Genomic DNA, 26,586 nt, shown 5'->3' with positions numbered 1-26,586 from the left:
ACCAGGCACCCTAAGGGGCACTTGTAACAAAAAACAAAGTTAAATTCCTCCCAAGTCCATAGCTCCCATCCCTTGGGTGCTGAGCCCCTCAAATCCCCTCCAAAACCCACTGCCCACAACTCTACACCATTACCATAGCCCTTATGGCTGAAGGGGGGCACCTACATGTGGGTACAGTGGGTTTTGGGGGCGGTTTGGAGGGCTCCCATTTACCACCACAAATGTAACAGGTGGGGGGGGATGGGCCTGGGTCCACCTGCCTGAAGTCCACTGCACCCACTAACAACTGCTCCAGGGACCTGCATACTGCTGTGATGGAGCTGGGTATGGCATTTGAGGCTGGCATACAGGCTGGAAAAAAAGTTGTTAAAGTTGTTTTTTTAATGGTGGGAGGGGGGGAGGGGGTTAGTGACCACTGGGGGAGTCAGGGGTGGTCATCTGGTCATTTAGGGCACTTTTTTGGGACTTGTTCGTGAAAAAAAAGGGTCCAAAAAAATGACCCAAATTCACGCTAAAAACGCCTTTCTTTTTTCGATTATCCGCCGAAGGCGCCCATCTCTCCTCGGCTGATAAACTCGCCTCAGTCCTGCCTTCACCACGCCTCTGACACGTCCCCGTCAACTTTGTTCGTTCCTGCGACGGAGTGCAGTTGAAGATGCCCAAAATCGGCTTTCGATTATACCGATTTGTGCGCCTTTGCGAGATGGGCGCCTATCTCCCGATTTGGGTCGAAATCTGGGCGCTCATCACTTTCGAAAATAAGGCTGATAGTATTCTAAATGGGGCCTCACCAGAGACTTATACAAGGGCACTATCACCTCTTTTTTCCTGCTGGTCATACCTCTCCCTATGCACCCGAGCAGCCTTCTGGCTTTGACCGATGCCTTTACCACCTGTTTGGTACAATCACCGCCAAATCCCACTCTTCTTTTGTACACAGTACTTCACCCTATACAGTACCGTTCCCTTGGATTTTTGTAACCAAGTGCATGACCCTGAATTTTGTAGCATTAAATCTTAGTTGCCAAGTATTGGATCATTCTTCCAGCTTTGCTAGATCATTTCTCATGCTATCCACACCCTCTGTTGTGCCCACCCTATTACAGAGTTTGGTATCCTCCGCAAAAAGACAAACCTTACCAGACAGTCCTTCTGCAATATCACTCACAAAGATGTTAAAAAGAGCCGACCCAAGGATCGATCCCCATGGTACACTACTGATAACATCCTTTTTCTCGGAGCAAACTCCATTTACCACTACCCTCTGTCTCCTTCCATTAAACCAGTTTGTAACCTAGTAAGTCATTTTAGGGCCCATACTGAAAGCACTCAGTTTATCTATCAGTCACCTATGCGGAACTGTGAAAAAAGAAAGAGAGAGTCAGCAACAGTGCAACAATCATTTCAAAATAAGTAAGGCATGCAAGCGCCTTGTGCCGCGGTTTCTGATAAAGATGCTGAATAGGCTTCAGCTGGCCTTTGGTCCTTCCCTGTTTGCCCTCCACAAGTAATTCTCCTGGTGAGGGAGTCTTGTAAGTATATAAGTACATAAGTATTGCCATACTGGGAAAGACCAAAGATCCATCAAGCCCAGCATCCTGTTTCCAACAGCGGCCAATCCAGGTCACAAATACCCGGCAAGATCCCAAAAAAGTACAAAAACATTTTATACTGCTTATCCCAGAAACAGAGGATTTTCCCAAAGTCCATTTAATAACGGTCTATGGACTTTTCCTTTAGGAAACCGTTTTTAAACTCCGCTAAGCTAACCACCTTTACCACATTCTTTGGCAACGAATTCCAGAGTTTAATTACACGTTGAGTGAAGAAACATTTTCTCCGATTCGTTTATCCTATACCAACTGTCTTCACTGCAATGAAGTCACCTGCACATTACAACTCATAATTGTCATAGCACTGTTGCACTGCTGCGTAGCCAAGTTACGGGAATGAATGGATACCAAATATGCCATGCTAGATTGCATGGTTTGCTTCGGCTGCATTGCTACCATGTTTCTTTGGGGGTAGGTGGCCATTTATCTTTATGTACATACTCCTCCACATGGCCCTTCCAATAGCTATCACATGCTGGACTATTATGACTGATAGCTAATCATTGCTGGAAGAGTTGATGTTGAGGCAAATGTCTAGGAACTAGATAAGGACTATGGAAATGATCAAAACTTGAGATGTGATCCTTTGTACTACAGAAAAATCATAAATATAGAAACAAAGAGCAGAAGACCACTGTTATTTCAAAGTCAAATTACCCTGCTGTAGTTGAATTGCCAGTGTTCTTTGTAAATTAACGAAAAGTTTCTTTCTAAATCTTCATCACTGTTATTGAATTCCCTGCTCTGACTAGCAGGAGATCTATGTTCATTCAAATTTTTCAGTGCTTTCTGTCAGTTGGAAGTGAAAGTGGCAATTCACGTTAACGAGCTGGCTACTTTCGCATTGACTGAATTTGCTCTAATGAATAAATAACGGTCAGTAAGTTGGCAATCTGATCAGATGACACAAAGTCTGTTCAAAATAATGATAGATTAGAGTTGTTTGGAGACTAAACATGTGCCTTGTGCGTTAAAAGTTAGTGCTTTGCACAGCATACTTGGATAACTCATTAAAATAATCCTCCTATGGGCCACATTCAATCATGGAGTTAGGTGGTACTCAAAATTAAAAAACCAAAGAAAAACAAAAGCTTCATAGACCATCTGAATCTTGATTTATTCATGCAGTCACTACAGCAGCTCTGTGACCTTTCCCATAGCAAATTATCTGATATTGTCCTATTGGCCTGAATGAATTGCAAGATGTTAGCAAAAGCATATTAATTACATTAATTTCATAGACAGTTGTTCCAGGTTTGTACAGAATGGGTCCAATATTCAAAACAATATAACTAGGAATACTGGCAATTGAAATACAGAAGAATAATGTGGCTTCCAAATGCAGGATAGTTTTTGGGGTTGTGACTTTTAACAGCTTATAATTTTGATTGTATTTTTACAGTTGGTCCGTTCCCTGATGGGTTGACCCATTAATATGTTTACCACAAGATCATAGACACAGAAGTTTCGTGTTTTGATCCGTGACACATTATTTGTATAAGTGTTTACTATAGAGAAAACGGAAGGTTTTTGAACAATGAAGTGACTGTCCTTATTATGTCTTCTATACTAGAGACTGACTCTAAGGTATTTTCTTTCCACATAAACATAACATTTCTAACATTTTTTCAGTTTCGTGAAAAGTTTTTTTGTTTTGATTATCTAAGTTGGGACTGCCCCACCCTCAAAAACTACCCAGCTGAACCACCACAATCCAAAAGATACTCCCCATAACTGTCCCACACCACACAAACTGCCCCCAAACTCCAAAACTGCCCCACCATTTGCAAACTGTCCCCACCTCAGCACTACCCCCTGCAGCTGGCCCACCACCAGCACACTGATGCCACCCTCAGAAAATTACCTCCACAAACTTTCCACACCTCAAAAACCACCCTGCCGTTCACAAACTGCCTCAACTTGAAAAAGAAAACTACCTCCACAACTGTCCTGACCCTAAAAACTGACACCCTTTAACTTTCCCACAACAAGAAAATTACCCCAACCCTCTCCCACATCTGCCCCACCATCTTGCAAACTGCATCAACTACCGCCTGCAACTGCCCCACCGCGGTAAAAATTGTTCTCATTCCCAAAAAGTAGCCTCACAACTGCTCCACCCTCAAAAACTATCCCTTGAAACTGCCCTAACCCCCATAACTACCCAGTTAATAAAGCAGGATGTGGAAATTGGGTCAACATTAGATAGCAGACAACTGGGTTGGTCCCTTAAACAGACCACAAATAATGAGAGACTGGGAATGTTTTACCGAAGCTATAAATAAGGGTGTTTTACGAGGATTGTTGCAGAGATTCCACAAATCTCAAGCATCCACGATGATGACTGTGGTGAGAAATTTAACACCTGTTAACGCAGTACTAAAAAGTAAGTCCAACATTTGAAATTAAGGGGTCCTTTTACTACGGTGCGCTGAAAAATTGCCTGCGCTAGTGTAGGCGCGTGTTTTGGACGAAAGAACCATTTTTCAGTGCATCTATAAAAAAAATGCCTTTTTTGGCCGAAACCAGACATGCAGCAAAATAAAAATTGGCGCGTGTCCATTTTGGGTCTGAGATCTTTCCGCCACCCATTCACTTAGCGGTAAGGTCTCACACGTTAACTGGGTGGTAATCATCTACGCACATACAATGCCAATAACTGCCCAGTTAGCGCCGTGTGCCGGGTGGTAGTTTCAAATTGCTGCACGTTGGGCGCACATAGGCACCTACATGGCTTAGTAAAAGGGCCCCTAAGTCTTTGTTAAAATCTGAGCAGAAGAAATGAAAGGGACTTCTTGAAACTGTGCTGTTGACGATGGTGCTCTCGATACAATGCTTTCCGATAGGCATAAACGACCTAAATAGAACCAGTCACAACAGATCGCCTTTGATATCTGTCTCTTGCAACTCATCCTCACTCCTCTATGGCAATACTGGTTTTCTTCAAGTTCCTTTTTTAAATGTTTGACCTCCTTTGCTTTGAATGTTGACTAGTTATAGCAACCTCTGCATTGGGAGTGCAATCAAAGAAACTATACTTCTCAAATATTTAACAGTACTGCACATTGGAGGGTCTCTCTATCAAAAGAAACTACAGATAGGCCATCACTATTTTATTTATTTATTTATTTATTTATTTATTGCATTTGTATCCCACATTTCCCTACCATATGGTAGGTTCAATGTGGCTTACATATTGCTAAAAAGCGCTTACAAAAAATTAAAGTTGATGGCATTTGGCGGATAATACAGGTATACAATGATCACTTGGGTTAGATTTATATAGGATGATTGGCATTTTGCGAGAGAGGGTTAGTGTCATTGTTTTCCATTTCTTAGCGATTCATGAGGTTTGAAGGTGTATGGCTTGGCAGATTCCTGGGGAAGGACTTCTTGAAAAGATATGTTTTTAGGTTTTTCCTGAATTGTAAGTAGTTTTTGGTGAGTTTTATATCTTTTGGTAATGAGTTCCAGAGCTGTGTGCCTATCCTGCTTATTTTCGAAAGAGAAGGGCGGCCATCTTCCGACACAAATCGGGAGATGGCCGCCCTTCTCCCAATGCCAGCCAAATTGGCATAATTGAAAGCTGATTTTGGCCGGCTACAACTGCTTTCCGTCCTGGGGACGGCAAAAGTTCAAGGGGGCGTGTCGGCAAGGTAATAAAGGTGGGACGGCGGCGTGGTTGAGATAGCCGCCTTCGGCCGATAATGGAAAAAAGAAGGGCAGCCCTGACGAGCATTTGGCCGGCTTTACTTGGTCCATTTTTTTTCACGACCAAGCATCAAATAGGTGCCCGAACTGACCAGATGACCACTGGAGGGAATCGGGGATGACCTCCCCTGACTTCGCCAGTGGTCACTAACCACCTCCCATCCCAAAAAAAACAACTTCAAAATCTTTTGTCTTTTTTTTTTTTAAGAATATGTCCTTTGTTATGCCTGTGTCCCTGCGAAGGCAGTTGAAGACGTCCATCCCTGCAAAGACAGTTGAGGACGTCCTTCTCTGCGACAGCTGTTGAAGATGTCCAAAATATTTCTGTGAGAAGGACAGCCATGCCTTTAACACCCTTTTTATTTATTTGGATTTTGGATCACAAGTAGCAGCAGTGAGATTTGAACCGGCCACCTCTAGATTGCAAGACCAGTGCTCTAACCACTCCTCCACTGTACTCCACTCCGTGGAAATTTGGCCATCCTTGTGGGGGGGGGGGGGGGGGGGGGTGGCAGTATGCAGGTCCCTGGGGGGGAGGTATGTGTGTGTCAGCGGAGGCATAACAAAGCCGTGGATGTCCTTCTTTCAAACACTTTGGACGTCCTCAACTGCCCCCCACAGGGATGGCCAAATTTAAACGGAGTGGAGTACAATGGAGGAGTGGCCTAGTGGTTAGAGAATTGGTCTTGTAATCTAGAGGTGGCTGGTTCAAATCCCACTGCTGCTACTTGTGATCCAAAATTTGAATAAATTAAATAAATAAGGTATCAGAGGCACAGCAAAGGCATGGATGTCCTTCTCACAGAAACATTTTGGACGTACAGGGAAGGACGTCTTCAAATGCCGTCACTTCCCCTCCTTAGGAAGGAAATCGTGTGCAAATGAGCTAACAGAGAGCAGCTCATTTGCATGCAATTTCCTTCATGCATGCCCATTCCTTTCCAGATCAGTAAGGGAAGGGCTTTTTACATTCAGTTAGTGGGACCAGTGCACTACAAATGCTGGCTCCTCCCACAACCAAATGACTTGGATTTGGCCAGTTTTGAGATGGCCGGCCTCGGTTTCCATTATCGGCAAAAACCAATGCCGGCTATCTCAAACCCGGCGATCTCAACATGTATGTCGAGATTTGGCCGGCCCCAACCGTATTATCGAAAAAAAAGATGGCCAGCCATCTTTTTCGAAAATACGGTTGGCTCCGCATATTTGTGGAGCTGCCACGGAGATGGCCGGTGCCATTCGATTATGCCCCTCTATGTCACGGTCCCAGGCTTTAAACAAGCAGTCACGAACTCTGGAACAACGTGAGTCCTTGGCCTACTGTCGTTGAGCGGGAGCAGGAGGCAAAACCCCCCAAGCTGGACTGGACAGGATTCAGGATGCACTTGGCTTGGCTGGAATCGGATGCAGGAACAGACTTGGTTTGGCTTGGTGGATGCAGGAATGGACTTGGCTTGGCTGGAACAGGATTCAGGATACTAAAGTGGGATTCAGGATTTTCAAACAAGCTTGTTAGGAACTGGATACAGGATTCTCAAGCAGAATTCAGGATTTTCAAACAAGGTTGACAGGAACCGGGTACAGGATACTCAAGCAGGATTCAGGATTTTCAAACAAGCTTGGCAGGAACAGAAGCAAAAAGCAAACAGGGCAGAGACAAGCAGGAAGGGGACTGGAGCAGAAGACAAACTGGGCAGACACAAGCAGGATACAAAGCTGACCCACACAGACAAACAACAGAACAAAGGCTGAAGCTAAAGTAGAGGGGACTACAACAAGCAAGGCAGATTAGGCAGGACACAAAGCTGAGCCACACAGACAAACAACAGAACTATGACTGAAGGCTGAACCTAGCACACAAACAGACCGAGAAGAACAGAAGCAGAAGTGCACACAGGCACCCTAAACAAGGAATCAAGGCAGAAGTGCCCACAGGCACACAGACAATAAACAAGGCAGAAGTGCTTCACCGCACACGGACTAACCTGGAGACCTTTCGCATTGCAAAGGCACTCAATGAAAGTGCACCACTTCCTTATAAACAGGACAAAGGCAGGAAATACACACTGAACACCAAAGTGAGGCTTGAAACACAGAGGAAGTGGAAACCCTACAGGACAGAGGCAGGAAATACATACTGAACACCAAAGTCGCTCCTCCTAGTGGTTAGAGTGGTGGACTTTGATCCTGAGGAACTAGGTTCGATTCCCACTGCAGGCACAGGCAGCTCCTTGTGACTCTGGGCAAGTCACTTAACCCTTCATTGCCCCAGGTACAAATAAGTACCTAAGCCGCATTGAGCCTGCCATGAGTGGGAAAGCGCGGGGTACAAATAAAAAAAAAAGTGAGGCTTGAAACACAGGAGAAGTGGAAACCCTACAGGACAGAGGCAGGAAATACACAGAACCCAAGGTGAGGCATGAAACACACAGGAAAGAAACCCTACAGACAGTAGCCAGCACAGCAGCTGACCATCGGGACATAAGGTGAGTCAGAGAGGGATCACGACAGCCTATAAATGAGAAGCTGGGTAGTACATAATACAGTGCACTACCTGCACTGGGTCTATCATATGACTGATAAAGAAGTTTAGTGTTACTGCTATTTATCTTTAAGCAAAATTGCTTTGCTACTCCCACAAAACAAGTGATCATTTTGAGCTACATTCTTTATACGGCACTGAAAAATCAGCGCCGAAAAAAATGAGCGCTAAGCACTAGTCTATAAACAGCCCTCCAAACTAGGCACTATTTATAGAACAGCTCACAGTGCCAGGATTCACGCCCAATTTTGAGCATGAGAATTTACACCAACTGAAACCTGCTTTAAATCCTCGTGCCTAAATTAGGCGCAAATCTGCCGTATTCTGTAATACTGTGTGCAAATTTTTGGAACGCCCATGGCCCTCCCATGGCTACGCCCCCTTTTTAGATCCACGAGTAACAATTTACACGTACATCTTTATAGACTACCGACTACAAAGCTGTGCATGTAAATTCTAATTATTGCCAATTATCGCCAAGATTTGATTGTTAGTGCCCAATTATCGGCGCTAATTGGCTCGTTGTCCAATTAAATTGGGCACGTAAATTGGGCACGTCTATATTTGCACATGCAATTTTTAGTGCCATATATAGAATTAAGGGGTTTATGTATATCTCTAAGCCAAACTAGCGAGGAGAATCTTCTGCAAAGAAAAGTATTCTTATACATTCTTAATGTACCTGGAGACTGGCATGTAGTCTAGCCAAGATAAATAAATTCCCATCACTTCTGATATACACATAGCTCCTATATCTGACACAGCCTTGTCTCATTCTATGAACAGGGCTTCCTAAACTTTTAATCAACATGACCCCATTTTAACACATAACAAATCTCATTATCCCAAACAAAGACTACAACAAACTAGTAGTTGGGATTAGTCTCCAAAATTCTAGCCAATCCTCTCTCACAACCTCCCTCCCTTCAGCTAAACCCCTCTCCCAACTGCTCCGTCCTTGCTGATCACCTATTTCTATCTTCCCCTGCAGGGCTGTAGGGGGTGGGCAGGGGGGCAAAATTCCCCAGGTCCGGCCTCAGCGCAGGCAAGCTTCTTCCTGCCTGCTTCCGAGACAGGTCTGTCTTCTCTTGGTCTCTCTCCTGCTCCTGCTGCATGCCGCCCAGGACCTGCGTGATTGTATTAATACAACATTGCGTTAGTGCAATCATCCGGGTTCTCAGCAGCACACGCTGCAGTCGGTAAGGGGGAAGGTGGCATAAGTTGGTGAAGCGGCAGTGGCCCAAGTGTGGAGGGAGGTACCGCTGCAGCCCAAGTTGGAGGGGGGAACACAGTGGTCCAGTTCTGCCCAGGGCCTGGCTGGGTCTTTCGCCAGCCCTGTTATATTGCTATTTAGGAACTCAATTCTATAAAATTTGGCACCTGAATTTCCAATTAACGCACACATTTGGACATGCAAGGTATAGAACAGTGCCAGTTGAGCACCTAATTTAATTATTATATTAGGTGCCAATAGGCCTTAAGTACCAATAATAGCCCTTAAATGGGGTTAATTGGCACTAATTTGTAGTTAAACATGTAACTGCACTTTGGCACTATTCTAGAAACCTACTGCCGGATTCTATACAGCGTGCCTAGTGTTCCGCGCTGAAATCTAAGTATATTCCATAACAATGCACAAAAATTAATTGGCTTAACAAGCTAATTAGCATTGATAACAGCACCTAACAAGCAATAATGAGCACAACTCGCTAAGTGTATTCTGTAATGAACTGCACCTAAATTCTAATGTGCGTAGTTCAAAAGGGGTGTGGCTAAGGGAAGGAAAATGGGCGTTTCTTAGGCGTTCTAAAATTTACGTGCGTAGTTATAGAATATGGCCCACTGCGTATATATGACCTTTCCCCCCACAATATCTGTAATCCTCCCTGTATCCTACATAACCAGGACCCTATATAATCTTAGCTAAGTGTACGCCACATTGAACCTACCAATAGGTTGGAAAATGTGGGGTAGATATGCAGATATAAAATAAAATAAATTTATGTGCAGGGATTTACGCCATGTTTTCGTTGAGGAAAATGGAGGCATGTAGTTTTAGGCGCTGGGATATCAACTAAGCGTATTCAATATGCTGCGCCTAAATCTAGGTGTCGCTTATAGAACACGCTTAGCCGGAAATGTTTACCTTGTGGATTTTGTAGACGCCTTATGTAGAATCTGGCCCCTAGTGCCTAAATGCTATAGCACACAACTACAAAGGTGCCATTTAGGGTGGGGCAGGGGCGTGTATTGCAGATGTGCACCTAAGTGATAAAATGCTTTAGGTGTGACAATTTGCACCAGCCTTGCACACAGCATTAGTGCTCATGCCCAGGGGCGTAGCCAGACCTCACAGTGGGAGGGGCCAGAGCCCGAGGTTAGGGGCACATTTTGAGTGCCAACTCACCCCACAGCCCCCCAACCGTCACGCCTCGCCTCCTCGCCCTCCCCCCCCCACCGCCTTGCCTCACCTTGCCCCCCTCACAAACAAACACCTTTGCTGGCGGGGGGTCCCCAACCCCCGCCAGCCGAAGCCTTCTTCAGCACGGTCTCCGGCACAGCTGCGTTTGCTGCCTGCCCCCTGCTCTTCTTCCTTCTTGCTCCTCTTGTGCACGCTGATGCTCAGCGTCAGCGTGCACAAGAGGAGCAAGAAGAAAGAAGAGCAGGGGGCAGGCCGCGAATGCGGCTGGGCTTTGAATGGCGGGGGTTGGGGACCCCGCCAGCCAAACCAAGGACCGGATGAAATTTGCAGGGGCCCAGGCCCCCGGTAGCCCCCCGTAGCTACGCCCCGGCTTACGCCTGCTCATGCCACTATTCTCTAACAGCAATTTCACACGCCCAATTGCCACTGGCGCTTACTTACCACCCTTATTTTTCACAATTAATTTTTGGCGCACTTCTTCAAATCTACTTTTATGGTCTATAGGAGAAGCATTCCTGGGGGTAGGTTGGAGTGACATTTGAATTATGTATGTGCATTTTTACTCAGAGAAAGCGTCCACACAGATCACCGGATGAGAAATATGTGCAAATATGTTTCCTGGAATCATTTTCAAAGTGAAGGGATATGCACACCTTTTTTGTTGATTATCCTAAAAGAGTACATTACTACTACTACTTGACATTTCTAAAGTGCTACTAGGGTTACACAGTGCTGTACAATTTAACATGGAAGGACAGTCCCTGCTCAAGGAGCTTACAATCTAAAAGACAGGTGTACAAACTAAAAACAAGTATAGAGTCCGTCTGATAGGGCATACTATATTACACGAAAGGTTAGGTGCCGAAAGCAGCATTGAAGAGGTGAGTTTTAAGCAGAGATTTGAAAATGGGTAGGGAGGGGGCTTGGCGTAGGGGTTGAGGAAGATTGTTCCAGGCAATGGGTGAGGCAAGGCAGAATGAGCAGAGCCTGGAGTTGGCAATGGTGGAGAAGGGAACTGAAAGGAGGGATTTGTCCTGGGGGTTATTATAAATTACCATCTTAAAGAACAGCACAAGCAATATTTTGTGGCAAACAGTTCTCTGAAAAAAGCATGTCAGCATCCCTGGGGGAGAAGCAGATGTCAGTGTGCAGGAAATGATCCGTTAACATCATCCCGAGAGCCTCTTATTTGAAACATGACAGGGCTCAAACTGCCATCGTGTTCCTTCTCCCGAAGTGAATAAAGTGTAACTAATGTGCTTCAGTGCTGTAAATCCTTTAAATACATTTAAAATACTTTAATCTTGTCCAACACAAAATGTAAATGTTCCAAAATGTTCTCAAAGTTCACTGCGAATGCAAACTGACTTAGGATAATCCTGCAGCCACTGAATATACAATAATCATATATATAAATATGAATAAGAAACACTTCTCTCTACTATTAAGGTTCTGCCCGACAGAGAACCCTGTTTCGCTTTTTCCTTCCTCAGAGGATCCATGCAGTTCAAAAAGGCGGGCAGCAGAATGTACAATGACCCAATGGGGCTCAAGAAAATATGATGGATCACGGTCACGCTTAGCGCCCTGGTGCCCTGCTGGCACTTTCACGGGTAAGTGTACACTTGAATACATATGTGTTAGTATTGAATACATCTGAATGTGCAAGGGGAGTGTAACTGTGAACACCTAGATTACAGATTTACTCTTCTCATGCCTATACTAGCACAGATTTCACCAATCTACTAGAATTAAACTCACCCTCAATGTTCTGAAGACACTGACGTCACTGCAGCCACTCAGACACCGGTTCGTAAGTTCATGGTGGTGAAGCCACAACACTCACCATGTCTCCATGCCCCGCCCTCGCATCACACGTGATGACGTCGAGGGCGGAACAAATACAGAACAACGCAAATGAACGAACGGGGAGGAGCGTGTTTCCCTACTCCTCCCTTTCCAACGAATCGCTGCAGACAGCCTCATAAAATGAGGACACTTGCCCCGGCCCATTTCAAGGCCTCACCCCGCCCCTTCTGTGCTATCGCCATGCCCCTTTCACACTATCGCCCCGCCCCCGGTCGCCCCCTCTTCCCCCCATCACCTTCCCTCCCCCCTGTCACATCCCCTCCCCTTACGCGACTATCCCTGGTGGTCTAGAGGTACCTCTTCGCTCGGGCCAGGAAAGAAAGAGCCCCCACTTTCCTGGCCGGAACGCTGCTGCTAGCTGCCCTGCTGCATCCTGTGTAAGTCCGGCTCTCGGCGTTTCAAAATGGCCGCCGAGAGTTGAAGCAGCCTCACGAGACTTCAACTCTCAGTGGGCATTTTGAAAGGCCGAGAGCCAGACTCTCACAGGATGCAGCAGGGCAGCTAGCAGCAGCGCTCCGACCAGGAAACAGGGGGCTCTTTCTTTCCTGCCCAGACCGAAGAGGTACCTCTAGACCACCAGGGATAGTCGCGTAAGGGGAGGGGAAGGGAGTCCCGTGCCCGCCTCCTACGACAGGAGGGCGTGGGACTCTCGGAGGACAGAGAGGGAGACAGCAACGGAAGGAGTGGGGAACCCTTGCTAGCGCTCGTTTCATTTCAGGCAGAAACGGGCCTTTTTTACTAGTATGTAATAATTAGCACATAAGCACCGCCATACTGGGAAAAGACCAAGGGTCCATCAAGCCCAGCATCCTGTCTCTGACAGCGGCCAATCCAGGCTTCAAGAACCCGGCAAAACCCCAATATATATATATATATATATATATATATATATATATAAATGAAAAAAATAATAATAATTTTTTCCCTTTTTTTTAAATAATGTTCAATGGACTTTTCCTTCAGGAATCTGTCCAAACCCCCCTTAAACTCCGTAAGGCCAGCTGCTGCCACTACATTCTCTGGCAACAAGTTCCAGAGTCCAACTACACGCTGAGTAAAGGAAAACTTTCTCCTATTTGTTTATCAATAGGAATCAAACAAAATAAAACATGGAAAAGAAAATATGATGATACCTTTTTATTGGACATAACTTAATACATTTCTTGATTAGCTTTCGAAGGTTGCCCTTCTTCGTCAGATCGGAAATAAGCAAATGTGCTAGCTGACAGTGTATATAAGTGAAAACATTCAAGCATTACTATGACAGTAAAATAGATACCATTGGAGATTCTAGATGGAATGTTGCCACTATTGGAGATTCTACATGGAATGTTGCTACTATTGGAGATTCTACATGGAATGTTGCTATTCCAGTAGCAACATTCCATGTAGAAGGCTGCGCAGGCTTCTGTTTCTGTGAGTCTGACGTCCTGCACGTACGTGCAGGACGTCAGACTCACAGAAGCAGAAGCCTGCGCAGCCACATTGCTGATCTGCAAGGGCCGACTTCTAGTGGAATAGCAACATTCCATGTAGAATCTCAAATAGTAGCAACAGTGGAGGAGTGGCCTAGTGGTTAGGGTGGTGGACTTTGGTCCTGGGGAACTGAGGAACTGAGTTCGATTCCCACTTCAGGCACAGGCAGCTCCTTGTGACTCTGGGCAAGTCACTTAACCCTCCATTGCCCCATGTAAGCCGCATTGAGCCTGCCATGAGTGGGAAAGTGCAGGGTACAAATGTAACAAAAATAAAATAGATACTATTGGAGATTCTACATGGAATGTTGCTACTATTGGAGATTCTACATGGAATGTTGCTATTCCACTAGCAACATTCCATGCAGAAGGCTGCGCAGGCTTCTGTTTCTGTGAGTCTGACGTCCTGCACGTACGTGCAGGACGTCAGACTCACAGAAGCAGAAGCCTGCGCGGCCACATTGGTGATCCGCAAGGGCCGACTTCTACATGGAATGTTGCTAGTGGAATAGCAACATTCCATGTAGAATCTATAGAAATCAAACAAAATAAAACATGGAAAAGAAAATAAGATGATACCTTTTTTATTGGACATAACTTAATACATTTCTTGATTAGCTTTCGAAGGTTGCCCTTCTTCCTCAGATCAGAAATAAGCAAATGTGGTAGCAGATAGTATATATAAGACAAACATCAAAGCATTACTTTGACAGTCTGACAGGGTGGGAGGGTGGGGGTTTCAAAATTGACTACTCCCCAGAAAAAAAAAAACTGTGCAATGTGTTTGCTCTCTAGGACTGTGCCACTATTCTACACAGCTGTTTGGGACAAGGGGAGACAAGGTTAAGAAATGCACCAGAAATGTGCAGAACCCACAGCTGTAGGGTAGGGAAAGCCAGCACAATTCTTACCTGTTTGAGTTTCCTTCAGGCAGCAGACAAGCAAAGAGCTGCAGGCTGCTCAGGAACTCCACAGAATACAGAAATCACCACACCTAAGTGTTTAAAATGTCTGCAAAACCAGGTGGTTGGGAGAAGGGAACTGCTCAGCACACAAGTAAAAGAAAGAGATTTCTAATACTTCCTGGCAGTTTTGAAATCTGAAAATCTAGTTTTCAAATTTACAGATATCAATAAACCAGTTAGAAACACAACAATCAGATACCATATGGCTCCAGAAAAAGGAGGACACATTGGTCCAGTCCGGGTTTTGCTTCCATTGAAAGCAATGGAAGTAAAACCCAGACTGGCTCAATCTGTCCTCCTTTTTCTGGAGCCATAGGGTAACCCTTCATAAACCAGTTAGAAACACAACAATGAGATCACAACAGTTAGATCACAGTATTTGCAAAGCAGATTGTCATCCTTGAGCAATGAACATCACTCCCTGCCTCCTCCTCCAGAGCACCCACGATCAGAGCCAACCCTGGACAGCAGAAGACCAGATCGGGAACATTTTGCATGACACTGCCATTGAGCTCTTGACTGCTCCATACAGTAACTTATTTGACACATTCCAACAATTTTTCATTTGAAAATCTACCTGGACGTGTCCTTTTGCTTTTGTTTAATAATTTGTTCAAGTTCTACAGGATTAGCCAAACGACTTGTGGATTCAATCAAAAGAACCCTGAAAGAAAAATAGTAAGAATCATTACATACTAATCAAGTGCCAGAGGAAACATAAAGGTCTTACCATGGGATGCGCTCATGCATCCCGCGGCAAGTTCTGAATGTGCACATGCAAACCATCAGGGTTGCCAGGTGGAAAAATTTTTTCCCACCCAAACGAGCCCAAATCCAGCCCAAAACCCGCCCAAAGTCAAACCCCGCCCCTGATACCCCCACCCCCGCGTCATCAACCCCGCCCCCGCCATCATCAACCCCGCCTCCCCGTCATCAACCCCGCCTCCCCGTCATCGGCCCCCGCCTCCCCCGTCATCGGCCCCGCCCACGTCACTAACCCCGCCCAAAATGTCACTAACCCCGCCCCCCGCGGCCGAAAAAACCGCTTTAAAAACCGCCCAAAAGACCCAAAAGAAGCCCAAAAAACTGCAACCCGCCGCGGGCAAAAATTTTCCACGGCGGGTCGCGGAAAACTGCCCAATTGGGCGGTAAAACCACCCACCTGGCAACACTGCAAACCATGCCCTAAAAAAAATATGTTTCTAGGAAGGGGTGTGTCTTGGGGATGGAGAGTGGGTGTTTCTGCATTGATCAGCAGAGCAATAATATCTGGGAATTGATCCATATTGGAACCTATCTGTATAATGACAAATTTTTGAGACCACTTGTCCCATTAATACCTTCTTATGTAAGAGATTCTTCTGATATGATTAATCTCTTGGACAAAATTGAGCTAGATAAAAACTGTATTTTAGCCACTTTGGATGTGGATTCTCTATATACCATTAGCATTATGCTAACATTGTATAATATCTCTGATACTGGAATTACAGTGCTGTTAAATGTGTATATTTTTGATACTGTTTCACGGTAATTATATTTGGTTTCAATTTACTGCTTTCAAGTTTATCTCATTTATTGTAATTATGTTTATTCTTGATTATTTTACTATTGTGATGCTGTTAACAAAATTGTAAGTTTTATAGTAAACTGTTCCTGCTGTACACTGTCTTAGGTAAATCTCTTCATAAAAGCGGTTAATAAATCCCAATAAATAAATAAAAATAAACATTATGCAAGATGAGGCCCTTGATGTTATCCAGGAAGCCCTGTCTAAGAATCAGGAGTGTAGCCAGACCTCAGCGGGAGGCGGGTCAAGAGCCCTCGCGCCTCTGATAGGTCCGCCGCAGTCGACGTCATCACATTTTGATGTCGAGGGTGGCGGACCTATCAGAGGCGCGAGGGCGGGGCTGAGAGATGGTTACAGACTCACGAATCTGACGAACCTTACTAATCCTTCACTTCAATGAAGCCACGAAGTCACTACTACTACTACTACTACTTAACATTTCTAGAGCGCTACTAGGGTTACGCAGCGCTGTACAAATTAGTAATTAAGGACGGTCCCTGCTCAGAAGAGCTTACAATCTAAGGACGAAATGTCAAGTTGGGGTAGTCTAGATTTCCTGAGTAGAAGTGTTGTGATTAGGTGCCGAAAGCGACATTGAAGAGGTGGGCTTTGAGCAATGATTTGAAGATGGGTAGGGAGGGGGCCCGGCGTATGGGCTCAGGGAGTTTGTTCCAAGCATGGGGTGGGGCGAGGCAGAAAGGGCGGAGCCTGGAGTTGGCGGTGGTGAGAAGGGTAATGAAAGGAGGGATTTGTCTTGAGAGCGGAGGTTACGGGTAGGGACGTAAGGGGAGATGAGGGTAGAGAGGTAAGGAGGGGCTGCAGATCGAGTGCATTTGTAGGTGAGTAGGAGAAGCTTGAACTGTATGCAGTATCTGATTGGAAGCCAGTGAAGTGACTTGAGGAGAGGGGTGATATGAGTATATCAGTTTAGGCGGAAGATAAGACGTGCAGCAGAGTTCTGAACGGACTGAAGGGGGGATAGATGGCTAAGTGGGAGGCCGGTGAGGAGTGGGTTGCAGTAGTCAAGGCGAGAGGTAATGAGAGAGTGGATGAGAGTTCGGGTGGTGTGCTCAGAGAGGAAGGGGCGAATTTTGCTAATGTTATAGAGGAAGAAGCAACAGGTCTTGGCTATCTGCTGGATATGCGCAGAGAAGGAGAGGGAGGAGTCGAAGATGACACCGAGGTTGCGGGCAGATGAGACGGGGATGATGAGGGTGTTATCAACTGAAATAGAGAGTGAAGGGAGAGGAGAAGTGGGCTTGGGTGGGAAGACAATAAGTTCGGTCTTGACCATGTTCAGTTTCAGGTGGCGGTTGGACATCCAGGCAGCAATGTCAGATAAGCAGGCCGATACTTTGGCCTGGGTTTCCGCAGTGATGTCTGGTGTGGAGAGATAAAGCTGGGTGTCGTCAGCATAAAGATGATAGTGGAAACCATGAGATGAGATCAGGGAGCCAAGGGAAGAGGTGTAGATTGAAAAAAGAAGGGGTCCAAGGACAGATCCCTGAGGAACTCCAACAGAGCGGGATAGGGGTGGAGGACGAACCATGAGAGTGTACTCTGAAGGTACGATGGGAGAGATAAGAGGAGAACCATGAGAGGACAGAGCCCTGGAACCCAAAAGAGGACAGTGTGTTAAGAAGTAGGTTGTGATTGACAGTGTCAAAAGCTGCAGATAGGTCGAGGAGGATGAGGATGGAGTAGTGACCTTTGGATTTGGCAAGGAACAGGTCATTGCAGACTTTAGATAGTGCCGTTTCTGTCTAATGTATGGGGTGAAAGCCGGATTGAAGCGGATCGAGGATGGCATGAGAGGAGAGAAAATCAAGGCAGCGGCTGTGAACGGTGCATTCAAGTATCTTGGAGAGGAAGGGTAGGAGGGAAATGGGGTGGTAGTTGGAGGGACAGGTAGGGTCAAGTGATGGTTTTTTGAGGAGTGGTGTGACCACAGCATGCTTGAAGGTGTCCGGGACAGTTGCAGTGGAGAGGTTGAGGATATGACAGATGGTGGGGGGGGGGGGGGGGGGGTGATAGTAGGAGAGATGGTATTAAGTAAGTTGGTGGGGATGGGGTCTGAGGAACAGGTGGATTTCGAGGAGGAGAGGAGATGGGTGGTTTCCTCTTCGGTGATATGAGGAAAAGAGGAGAAGGAGGCCTGGGTTGGTTGGTTGAGAGAGTGGGTTAAAGGATGAAGAGGAGGAGAAGGTTTGGTGGTGAATTCGAGGTTCAAGTCAGCTTCACAACGTTGCAGGTGCGTTTTGTTACACTGCACAGCTCCCTAATTTTTCAATTAAACATCGCAGGATGGCTGCCCTGGAACTGGGAGGGAGGGAGGGAGAGGGGGGGCAACGACCATGGAACTGGGTGGGTGGGAGGGAGGGAGGGCGGATCCTAGAACTTGGAGGGGGGACAGGCGGACCCTGAAACTGGGAGGGAGGGGGAGAGGGGGGCAACGACCCTGGAACTGGGTGGGAGGGAGGGCGGACCATGGAATTTGGAGGGGGGGGCGGGCGGACCCTGAAACTGGGAGGATGGGAGGGAGGGGGCCCCTGGCACACACTCTCATTCTCACACACACACTCACAGCTCCCTAATTTTTCACTTAAACATCGCAGAGTGGCTGGAGGAGGGGGGGGGGAGAGGGGAAGCAATTACCCTTGAACTGGGAGGGAGGGGGAGAGGGGGGCAACGATCCTGGAACTGGGTGGGTGAGAGAGAGGTCAGACCTTGGCACTTTGAGGGGGGCCAGGCGGACCCTGAAACTGGGAGGGAGGGAGGGGGGCCCTGGCACACACTCTCATTCTCACACACACTCTCGCACACAGTCTCACTCTCTCTGTCACACACCTCACACATTCACTCTCTCTCTATCACACACTCACTCTCAAACACACTCTGTAAAACACACACACTCCGAGGAAAACCTTGCTAGCGCCCGTTTCATTTGTGTCAGAAACGGGCCTTTTTTTCCTAGTGTTTCTATATTTCTATGAAGAAGTTGTGATCACCTGGGACATTGTCATTCCAACTGATAAAAACAAGAGCATAAGAGTAGTCATACTGGGTCAGACTGATGGTCCATCTAGTCCAGTATCCAGCTTCCGACAGTGGCCGATCCAGGTCACAAGTACCTGGCAGAATCCCACAAAGAGTAGCAAGATTCCAGAATCTCAAAGAGTAGCAAGATTCCATGCAGAATACCACAAAGAGAAGAAAGATTCCAGAATTCCAAAGGGTAGCAAGACTCCATTCAGAATCCCACGAAGAGTAGCAAGATTCCAGAATCCCAAAGACCAACAAGATTAATCCTGCTGATCCCAGGGACAAGCAGTGGCTCCCCCCATGTCTATCTCAATAGCAGACTATGGACTTTTCCTCCAGGAAAGTGCCCAATACTAAAAAACTTGAGCAAGTTGAAAGATATGGTCACACTCGGATGATCGTACAAAGCTTGGTACTGACAAAAATCGATTACTGTAACTCCCTATTTCTGGGTATACCATCATCCCGAATTCAAGCTCTACAGGTCATCCAAAACGCAGCTGCGCCATTGATCACTGAAATATCAAAGTCCAAACAAATCACTCCAACATTTGAAAAAAACTACACTGGCTTCCTGTAACGTACGGAGTTCAATTCTAGACTCTTGTATTGACACATCAGTGTATATTAGGAACACTCACAGTCTATTTTCGCACTATCCTGAAATCACATAAACCGAATCGAGCACTGAGATCCGAGACATCACATCAGCTCTGTTTACCCCCCCCCACCGCAAAGTCATATAACTGTGTACAGACAAAACTACGGGTCTTCTCTATTACTGCTCCGTCCTTGTGGAACGCTCTACCTGGATACCTGAGATCATCTGAAGATACTCAATAATTCAAACGGTTGCTAAAAACGCACCTGTTTGTAAAGGTTTTTTCAGCCACATGATGACTTATCTGTACAACTCTTTCAGTTTTTTCTTTTTCCTCTCTTTTTTTTTTAAATTTCTTCATTTCAGTTATAGCCAGTTTACTGACCGTGTTTCTTCGTCATATGATTGCAACTGCTACCGATTTAAATCTATGTATGTGACTATTGTTTAAGACTCTGTATGTGACCATTGTTACCCGCCTTGGATAAAGGTGAGAAATAAATGTAGTAAGTAAATAAATAAATAAAATGGTAAATGAGAAAAACACAAGAAAAGCATTGTTAACAGAAGTATAAGTACCAAATAATATGTCTGAGAGACAGAGAAGATTATCAAGTACCCAGAGATGCAACCAGACATCAAGAAAATGTGACAAAAAATACAGAAATTGTCTCAATTGGAAACATTTTGACATATTGCAAGTATTAAGAAAAGCATTAGTTAATAGACTAAGACCAAATCCAACATACCCTGTTTAAGGTGTGAGGTTCATTCCTGTCATGGTATGTGCAATGGTAGCCCATTTGGAGACACTACCAAGTGAATAATGTTACAAAATTGTGCTACAGAAAAGCAGTCTGTCGTATTTTTAAAAACAAAACTGTGTGTGTCTGCATTTAGATCACTAGATAGTATGAAGAAATTCATGAACCTCCGTTCACAGCTCTGTCAGACATAAATTGTGTTAGCTTCAAATATTTACAGCTTTGGGAAAAGTTCCAAACACTTCAACAGCATATGCAAAACACAAATTTAAACTAACCGATGAGGATGTGAACCACTAAAGTGTATTCCTCATCTTGCATAAATATTACAATTATGTAATCTAGCCAAGAGGTGAAAACAGGCTGAAAAGAGAAAGAAAACTTATTAATTAATTTGGTTTCTTTCTCGCTGGAATTTCTATTGGGCGACAGCCAAATAGAAAATTCAAGCAAAGGTTCATGAACTCTAATGAATAAAAGCTGCAGTTTTAATACTAACTCTGGGTGTCAATTCAATTTATTTTATTTATTTACCTCATTTGTTCCCCACATTTTCCCACCTGGTGGTAGGTTCAATGTGGCTTACAGATTATTTAAGGGAAGCAGGTTACATGTTATAGAACTGTGTAGGGCAACAAAGCCAAGCTCCGATCAGTTTAAGATCATGATTGTGGAGTGTTGGTCGATTGACTTTTTGACTAAGTGAGTTTGTCAGGGAGGAAAGTTCTAAATTGTAGCTAGTTGTTCATGGATTTGAGGTCTTTAGGTCGAGAGTTCCAGAATTTGTTGCAGACTACCAGCGGCATAATCGAAAGAGAAGGACGCCCATCTTCTGACACAAATCGGGAGATGGGCGTCCTTCTCTCAGGATCGGCATAATTGAAAGCCGATTTTGGGCGTCAACTGCTTTCCGTCGTGGGGCCAACCAAAGTTCACGGGGGCATGTCGGCAGTGTACCGAAGGCAGGTCGGGGGCGTGGTTAAGAGATGGGCATCCTCGGCCAATAATGGAAAAAAGAAGGGCGTCCCTGATGAGCATTTGGACGACTTTACTTGGTCCAATTTTTTTCACGACCAAGGCTCGAAAAGGTGCCTGAACTGGCTAGATGACCACCAGAGGGAATGGGGGATGACCTCCCCTTACTCCCCCAGTGGTCACCAACCCCCTCTCACCTAAAAAAAAATAAAAACATTTTTTCCAGCCTCTATGTCAGCCTCAAATGTCATACCCAGCTCCATCACAGCAGTATGCAGGTCCCTGGAGCAGTTTTTAGTGGGTATGGTAGTGGTGTACAGTTGTGGGGAGTGGGGTTGGGGGGGTTGGGGGGGGTTGGGGGGCTCAGCACCAAAGGTAAGGGAGCTATGCACCTGGGATCAATTTGTGACGTCCACTGCAGTGCCCCCTAGGGTGCCCGGTTGGTATCCTGGCATGTAAGGGGGACCAGTGCACTACGAATTCTGGCTCCTCCCATGACCAAAGGGCTTACATTTGGACATTATTGAGATGAGCGTCCTCGGTTTCCATTATCGGCGAAAACCGAGGTCGTCCATCTCTAAGGTCGACCATCTCAACATTTGGGTCGACCATCTCTTAGGTCGACCTAAATGTTGAGATTTGGGCGTCCCCGACTGTATTATAGAAACAAAAGATGGACGCCCATCTTGTTTCGATAATACGGGATGCCCCACCCCTTCGGGGGGACGTCCTTAGAGATGGCCGTCCCCATTCGAAAATGCGCCTCCACGTGGTTTTGTATTTCAGTCCTTGGCATCTGGGGAAGTGGAGGGTAAGATCATCCTTATTCATCATGATCATAGCTACTCTACTTGTGAACATATGAGAAGTCATCGTGTGCAATTGTCTTTTCAAAGCAGCATTATCTGATTTCATTAGCAATTTTTCTTAGAACAAATATAGGCATAATAAGCCGCTTCCAGCCATAGGGGAGCTAACTCCCGGATATTCAATGCTGGGTCATGTGCGGCCTCCAGCATTAAACAACCGACTATGTCCACCAACCCGGAAGTTAAACAGGCATCAACTGATATTCATCTGTTTTGTTGTCTTAACTTTGGGGCGCTTTTACTAAGCTGCGGCAAAAAGTGGCCTGCACAGGTTCTGCAGCACAAAATTGGTGTGCAATGAGGAAAAGGCCTTTTTTTTTAAACGGCAGTAGATGGCCGTGTGCAATTACTAAAATAAGAACGCGGCTATTTACTGACTGAGCCCTTACTGCCACCTATTTAGCAGGCAGTAAGGGCTCGCGCACTATTCATGCTGTAATCGGGCAAAGAACAGTAACGTGGCTGTGTTGCTAATTACTGCCGGGAACGCCCCACACGGCAGAAAATAGAAAATTATTTTCTACCGCGGGAAACTGCACACGCCAACTTCGGAACTAGTGCCGGGCTCTCGCACTACCTCGGTGGTAGGGCTGATCTGGCACATGCTACCCATGAGGTAGCTGTTCTACGGCTTAGTAAAAGGGCCCCGTTTTAGAGGACTTAAAATTGCCGCTAAGGGGAAGATTCTATATATGGCGCCTAAAAAATTGGCCAATACACACTAAGAATAGATTTTGTTTTATTTTTTATAAATTTACGTGCATTACTCCATAGCTTCATTCTTACAAATTACATGTACATATACTTATCAGCACTATTGCCAAACCATTCGAATACCCAGTCGATATTGCTTCGACCAAATATTCCTAATATTCAACCATTCCTTCCATTGTGCTCTCTGTATTGATCACGGCTGTGTCCATCCAAATCCTTTTAAAATCCTTATAGCTCTTTAATAACCACGAATCCTTATGATGTTAAGATCTGTGATTCTTGATATTGTAATGTTCATACATCCATTCTATCCATTGTTAATGTATCGACTGTTCCTCGGAAGTATAAAAGATCAATCTGATGCACTGTTTTCTGCTTCCGTCTCTCATACCGCTACAAACAGCTCTACACATATCTTGTGTTTCGCCACTGGCATCTTCAGGAGCCGTTAACATGTACCATCATAGCACACCGGTTATTTTTTCATCTGTAGCAACAGTCTCAACACTGCGTCTAGCACAGTATTTTTGAATAGGAACAAGCGGAACATTAACCAAATCGATTGGCACAGAAATCAATGCCAACTAAGCGCATTCTATCAGCGGCGCCTAGATTTAGGTGCCATATATAGAATGCAGTTAGTTAGGGTTACCATATTTTGTCCCCCAAAAAGGACACATGCCCCGGCCCCTTTCACGCCCCGTCCCAACCACTTTCACACCCCACCCCCTATCACATTTTCCCCTCCCCCCTGTCCCACACCCCGTCACTCCCTCTCCCCTTACCTTACTATTGCCCTGGTTGTCTAGTGACCTCTTCGAGGCAGGAAAGAGCCCCCTCTTTCCTGCCCAGAGCATTGCCCTGCATGCATCCTTCCTGTTCATGATCTCGGCACCGATTCAAAATGGCCACTGAGAGTTGAAGTGACCTCACGAGACTTCAACTTGGCGGCCATTTTGAATTGGTGCCGAGATCACAAACAGGAAGGATGCATGCAGGGCAGCGCTTTCCTGCCCCAAAGGTGGAAGAGGTCACTAGACCACCAGGGCAGTAGTAAGTAAGGGGAGGGGAGGCTAGCAATCTGCCCGTTTCTCCAGATTTCTAGACAAATGGGCAGGCTGGCGGGCTGGCCAGCACCCCAACATACCAGGGCCTTAGGCGATGCAAAGGCAAAGCAGACAGTTTCCAAATGGCTAATAAGCCCAGCAGCAGCTGAGAGTCACTGCAGAAATCACAAGGCAGCTACGGGTGCTGTGCAGGCTCAAACAAGACAAGCAAGTCTGGCAGGCCGGAAGATCCGGACTGGACTGGGCTGAAGTCTGGAATGGGAAACAGCACACAGACAATCCAATGCAGCCACCAGGTCTGGCCACCAGAGGGCAAGAGGAACACAAACCAAAACACAGGCAGAAAGCATACTGCAGCCCAGAGAGGCTTAACACACACAGGTGCAGTATAGTGGAGTAATCAGAGCCATGCTGGAAGCAGCCAGCACACAGAGACAGAACTAACTCAGGAAGAACAGACAGAAGCCAGCTCAGAAGCTGACTACCGGAAATAAGGTGAGTCTGAGAGGGGTCACGAGTACAGATGTGGCAGTACCTCCCCCTCAAGGCTCCAGTGTCCCCAAGGGAGCTTTCAGGTTTCCATGGGTAACAATGGTGAAACCTATGGAGGAACTTCAAAACTGGACCATGGTTAGCTGGACTGGAACGACTTGGACTCAGCATCATCTTGGCTGGAACTCAAACTCGGAGTGAACTCAGCATCATCTTGGCTGGCACTCAAACTCGGAGTGGACTCAGCATCATCTTGGCTGGACTTCAAACTCGGAGTGGACTCAGCATCATCTTGGCTGGCACTCAAACTCAGCAAAGGCTCGGCTAGAAGTGCCACTTGAACAGGAATCGAAGGCTCAGTTAAAAGCACCACTTGAACTGGACTCAGAGGCTTGAGTGGAAGCGCCACTTGACCTGGGATTGGAGGCTTGGTTCGAAGCACCATCCGGACTGGAATCGGAGGCTCGGTTAGAAGCGTCACTCGGACTGGACTCCGAGGCTTGAGTGGAAGCACCACTTGAACTGGGATTGGAGGCTCGGTTAGAAGCGCTGCTCGGACAGGAATCAGAGCTTGGCTGGAAGTGGAACTTAGCATGGGCTCAGCGGCTTGACTGGAGCTGGAACTTGGCTTGGACTGGAACAATTCGGCTGAGAGCGTCCCTCAGGATGGACTGATGGTACGCCTAGACCTCGGGATTCGCATTACGCTTTCTGTGGATGGCAACTTCCTGAGTATCCCACAGAGCGGGGTCGGAGACAAGTAGGTGACGATATTCCCAGAACAGGATCCTAGGATCAATGGCCGAAACAGGGTTTTCCACGAGCCCAAGCTGCTGGATACGCTTCCTCTCCGCTGAAGCTTCAGGCCGCTTCTTCAAAAGTGGATCAGACAAAAGTTTTCTCCGATATTTCTCAAGTGTCATGAGAAGATCAGGAACAATAATAAAGCCAGAACCGAACTTCACAAGGGAAACAAGAGCAGAAGTTCTAAGCTGGAGGCCCAGCAGGTAGGGTGATCTTGCCGAGCTCATCTCCTTTGCATTCTGTCAGGTTTTCCAAAAGCAGGAACTAGGATCGTGAGCCCTTGGGCCACTGCCGAGGAGGGGCAGTGGCAGGAAAAACCACCCCACACAGGAATAAGACCGAACTCTGAAAGGGATGGCTAGGCTTCACCTGAATCTGGCCACCCTTCCCCAGGAGTTGAGCCCCTGGGTGCAGGTGGCCGGCAGGACTTGCCGAACAGGGCAGGAACTGGAAGCTGCAAGCAGCCACTGAAACAGGGAACAAACACTGATAGATAAGGGACAGGACTAAAAGCTGCCAGGCAGCCACTGAACAAGAAACACAGGCAACCAAGAACTAGACAAAGACATACAAACAAGAAACAAGACTGGGAAAGAAACAATACAGTAACCAAGCAATACAGAACACAAAGCTACACAAAGACTAAACTAGAATCAGGCAAGAATTACAGACTATAACTGGACTAGGCAGAAGTGCACCAGCACCCCAACATACCAGGGCCTTAGGCGATGCAAAGGCAAAGCAGACAGTTACCAAATGGCTAATAAGCCCAGCAGCAGCTGAGATTCAGCTGCAGCAATCACAAGGCAGCTACGGGTGCTGTGCAGGCTCAAAGAAGTCAAGCAAGTCTGGCAAGCCGGAAGATCCGGACTGGACTGGGCTGAAGTCTGGAACGGGAAACAGCACACAGACAATCCAATGCAGCCACCAGGTCTGGCCACCAGAGGGCAAGAGGAACACAAACCAAAACACAGGCAGAAAGCATACTGAAGCACAGAGAGGCTTAACACACACAGGTGCAGTATAGTGGAGTAATTAGAGCCATGCTGGAAGCAGCCAGCACACAGAGACAGAACTAACTCAGGAAGACC

General features: G+C 46.2%; 1 protein-coding gene across 1 annotated transcript in view; it reads right to left on the bottom strand.

Moving 5' to 3' along the window:
* Positions 1-26,586, bottom strand: part of CFAP47 (cilia and flagella associated protein 47) — a 1,083,264-nt gene that overhangs the window by 574,289 nt on the left and 482,389 nt on the right. The window contains 2 exon segments of the mRNA XM_030202357.1: positions 12,612-12,658; positions 15,181-15,261. Of these exon segments, the coding sequence (XP_030058217.1) occupies positions 12,612-12,658; positions 15,181-15,261 (128 nt within the window).

This window comes from Microcaecilia unicolor, chromosome 4, assembly GCF_901765095.1.
Source record: "Microcaecilia unicolor chromosome 4, aMicUni1.1, whole genome shotgun sequence".
Taxonomy (NCBI): Eukaryota; Metazoa; Chordata; class Amphibia; order Gymnophiona; family Siphonopidae; genus Microcaecilia; species Microcaecilia unicolor.
This window is presented reverse-complemented; position numbering and strand designations above follow the sequence as displayed.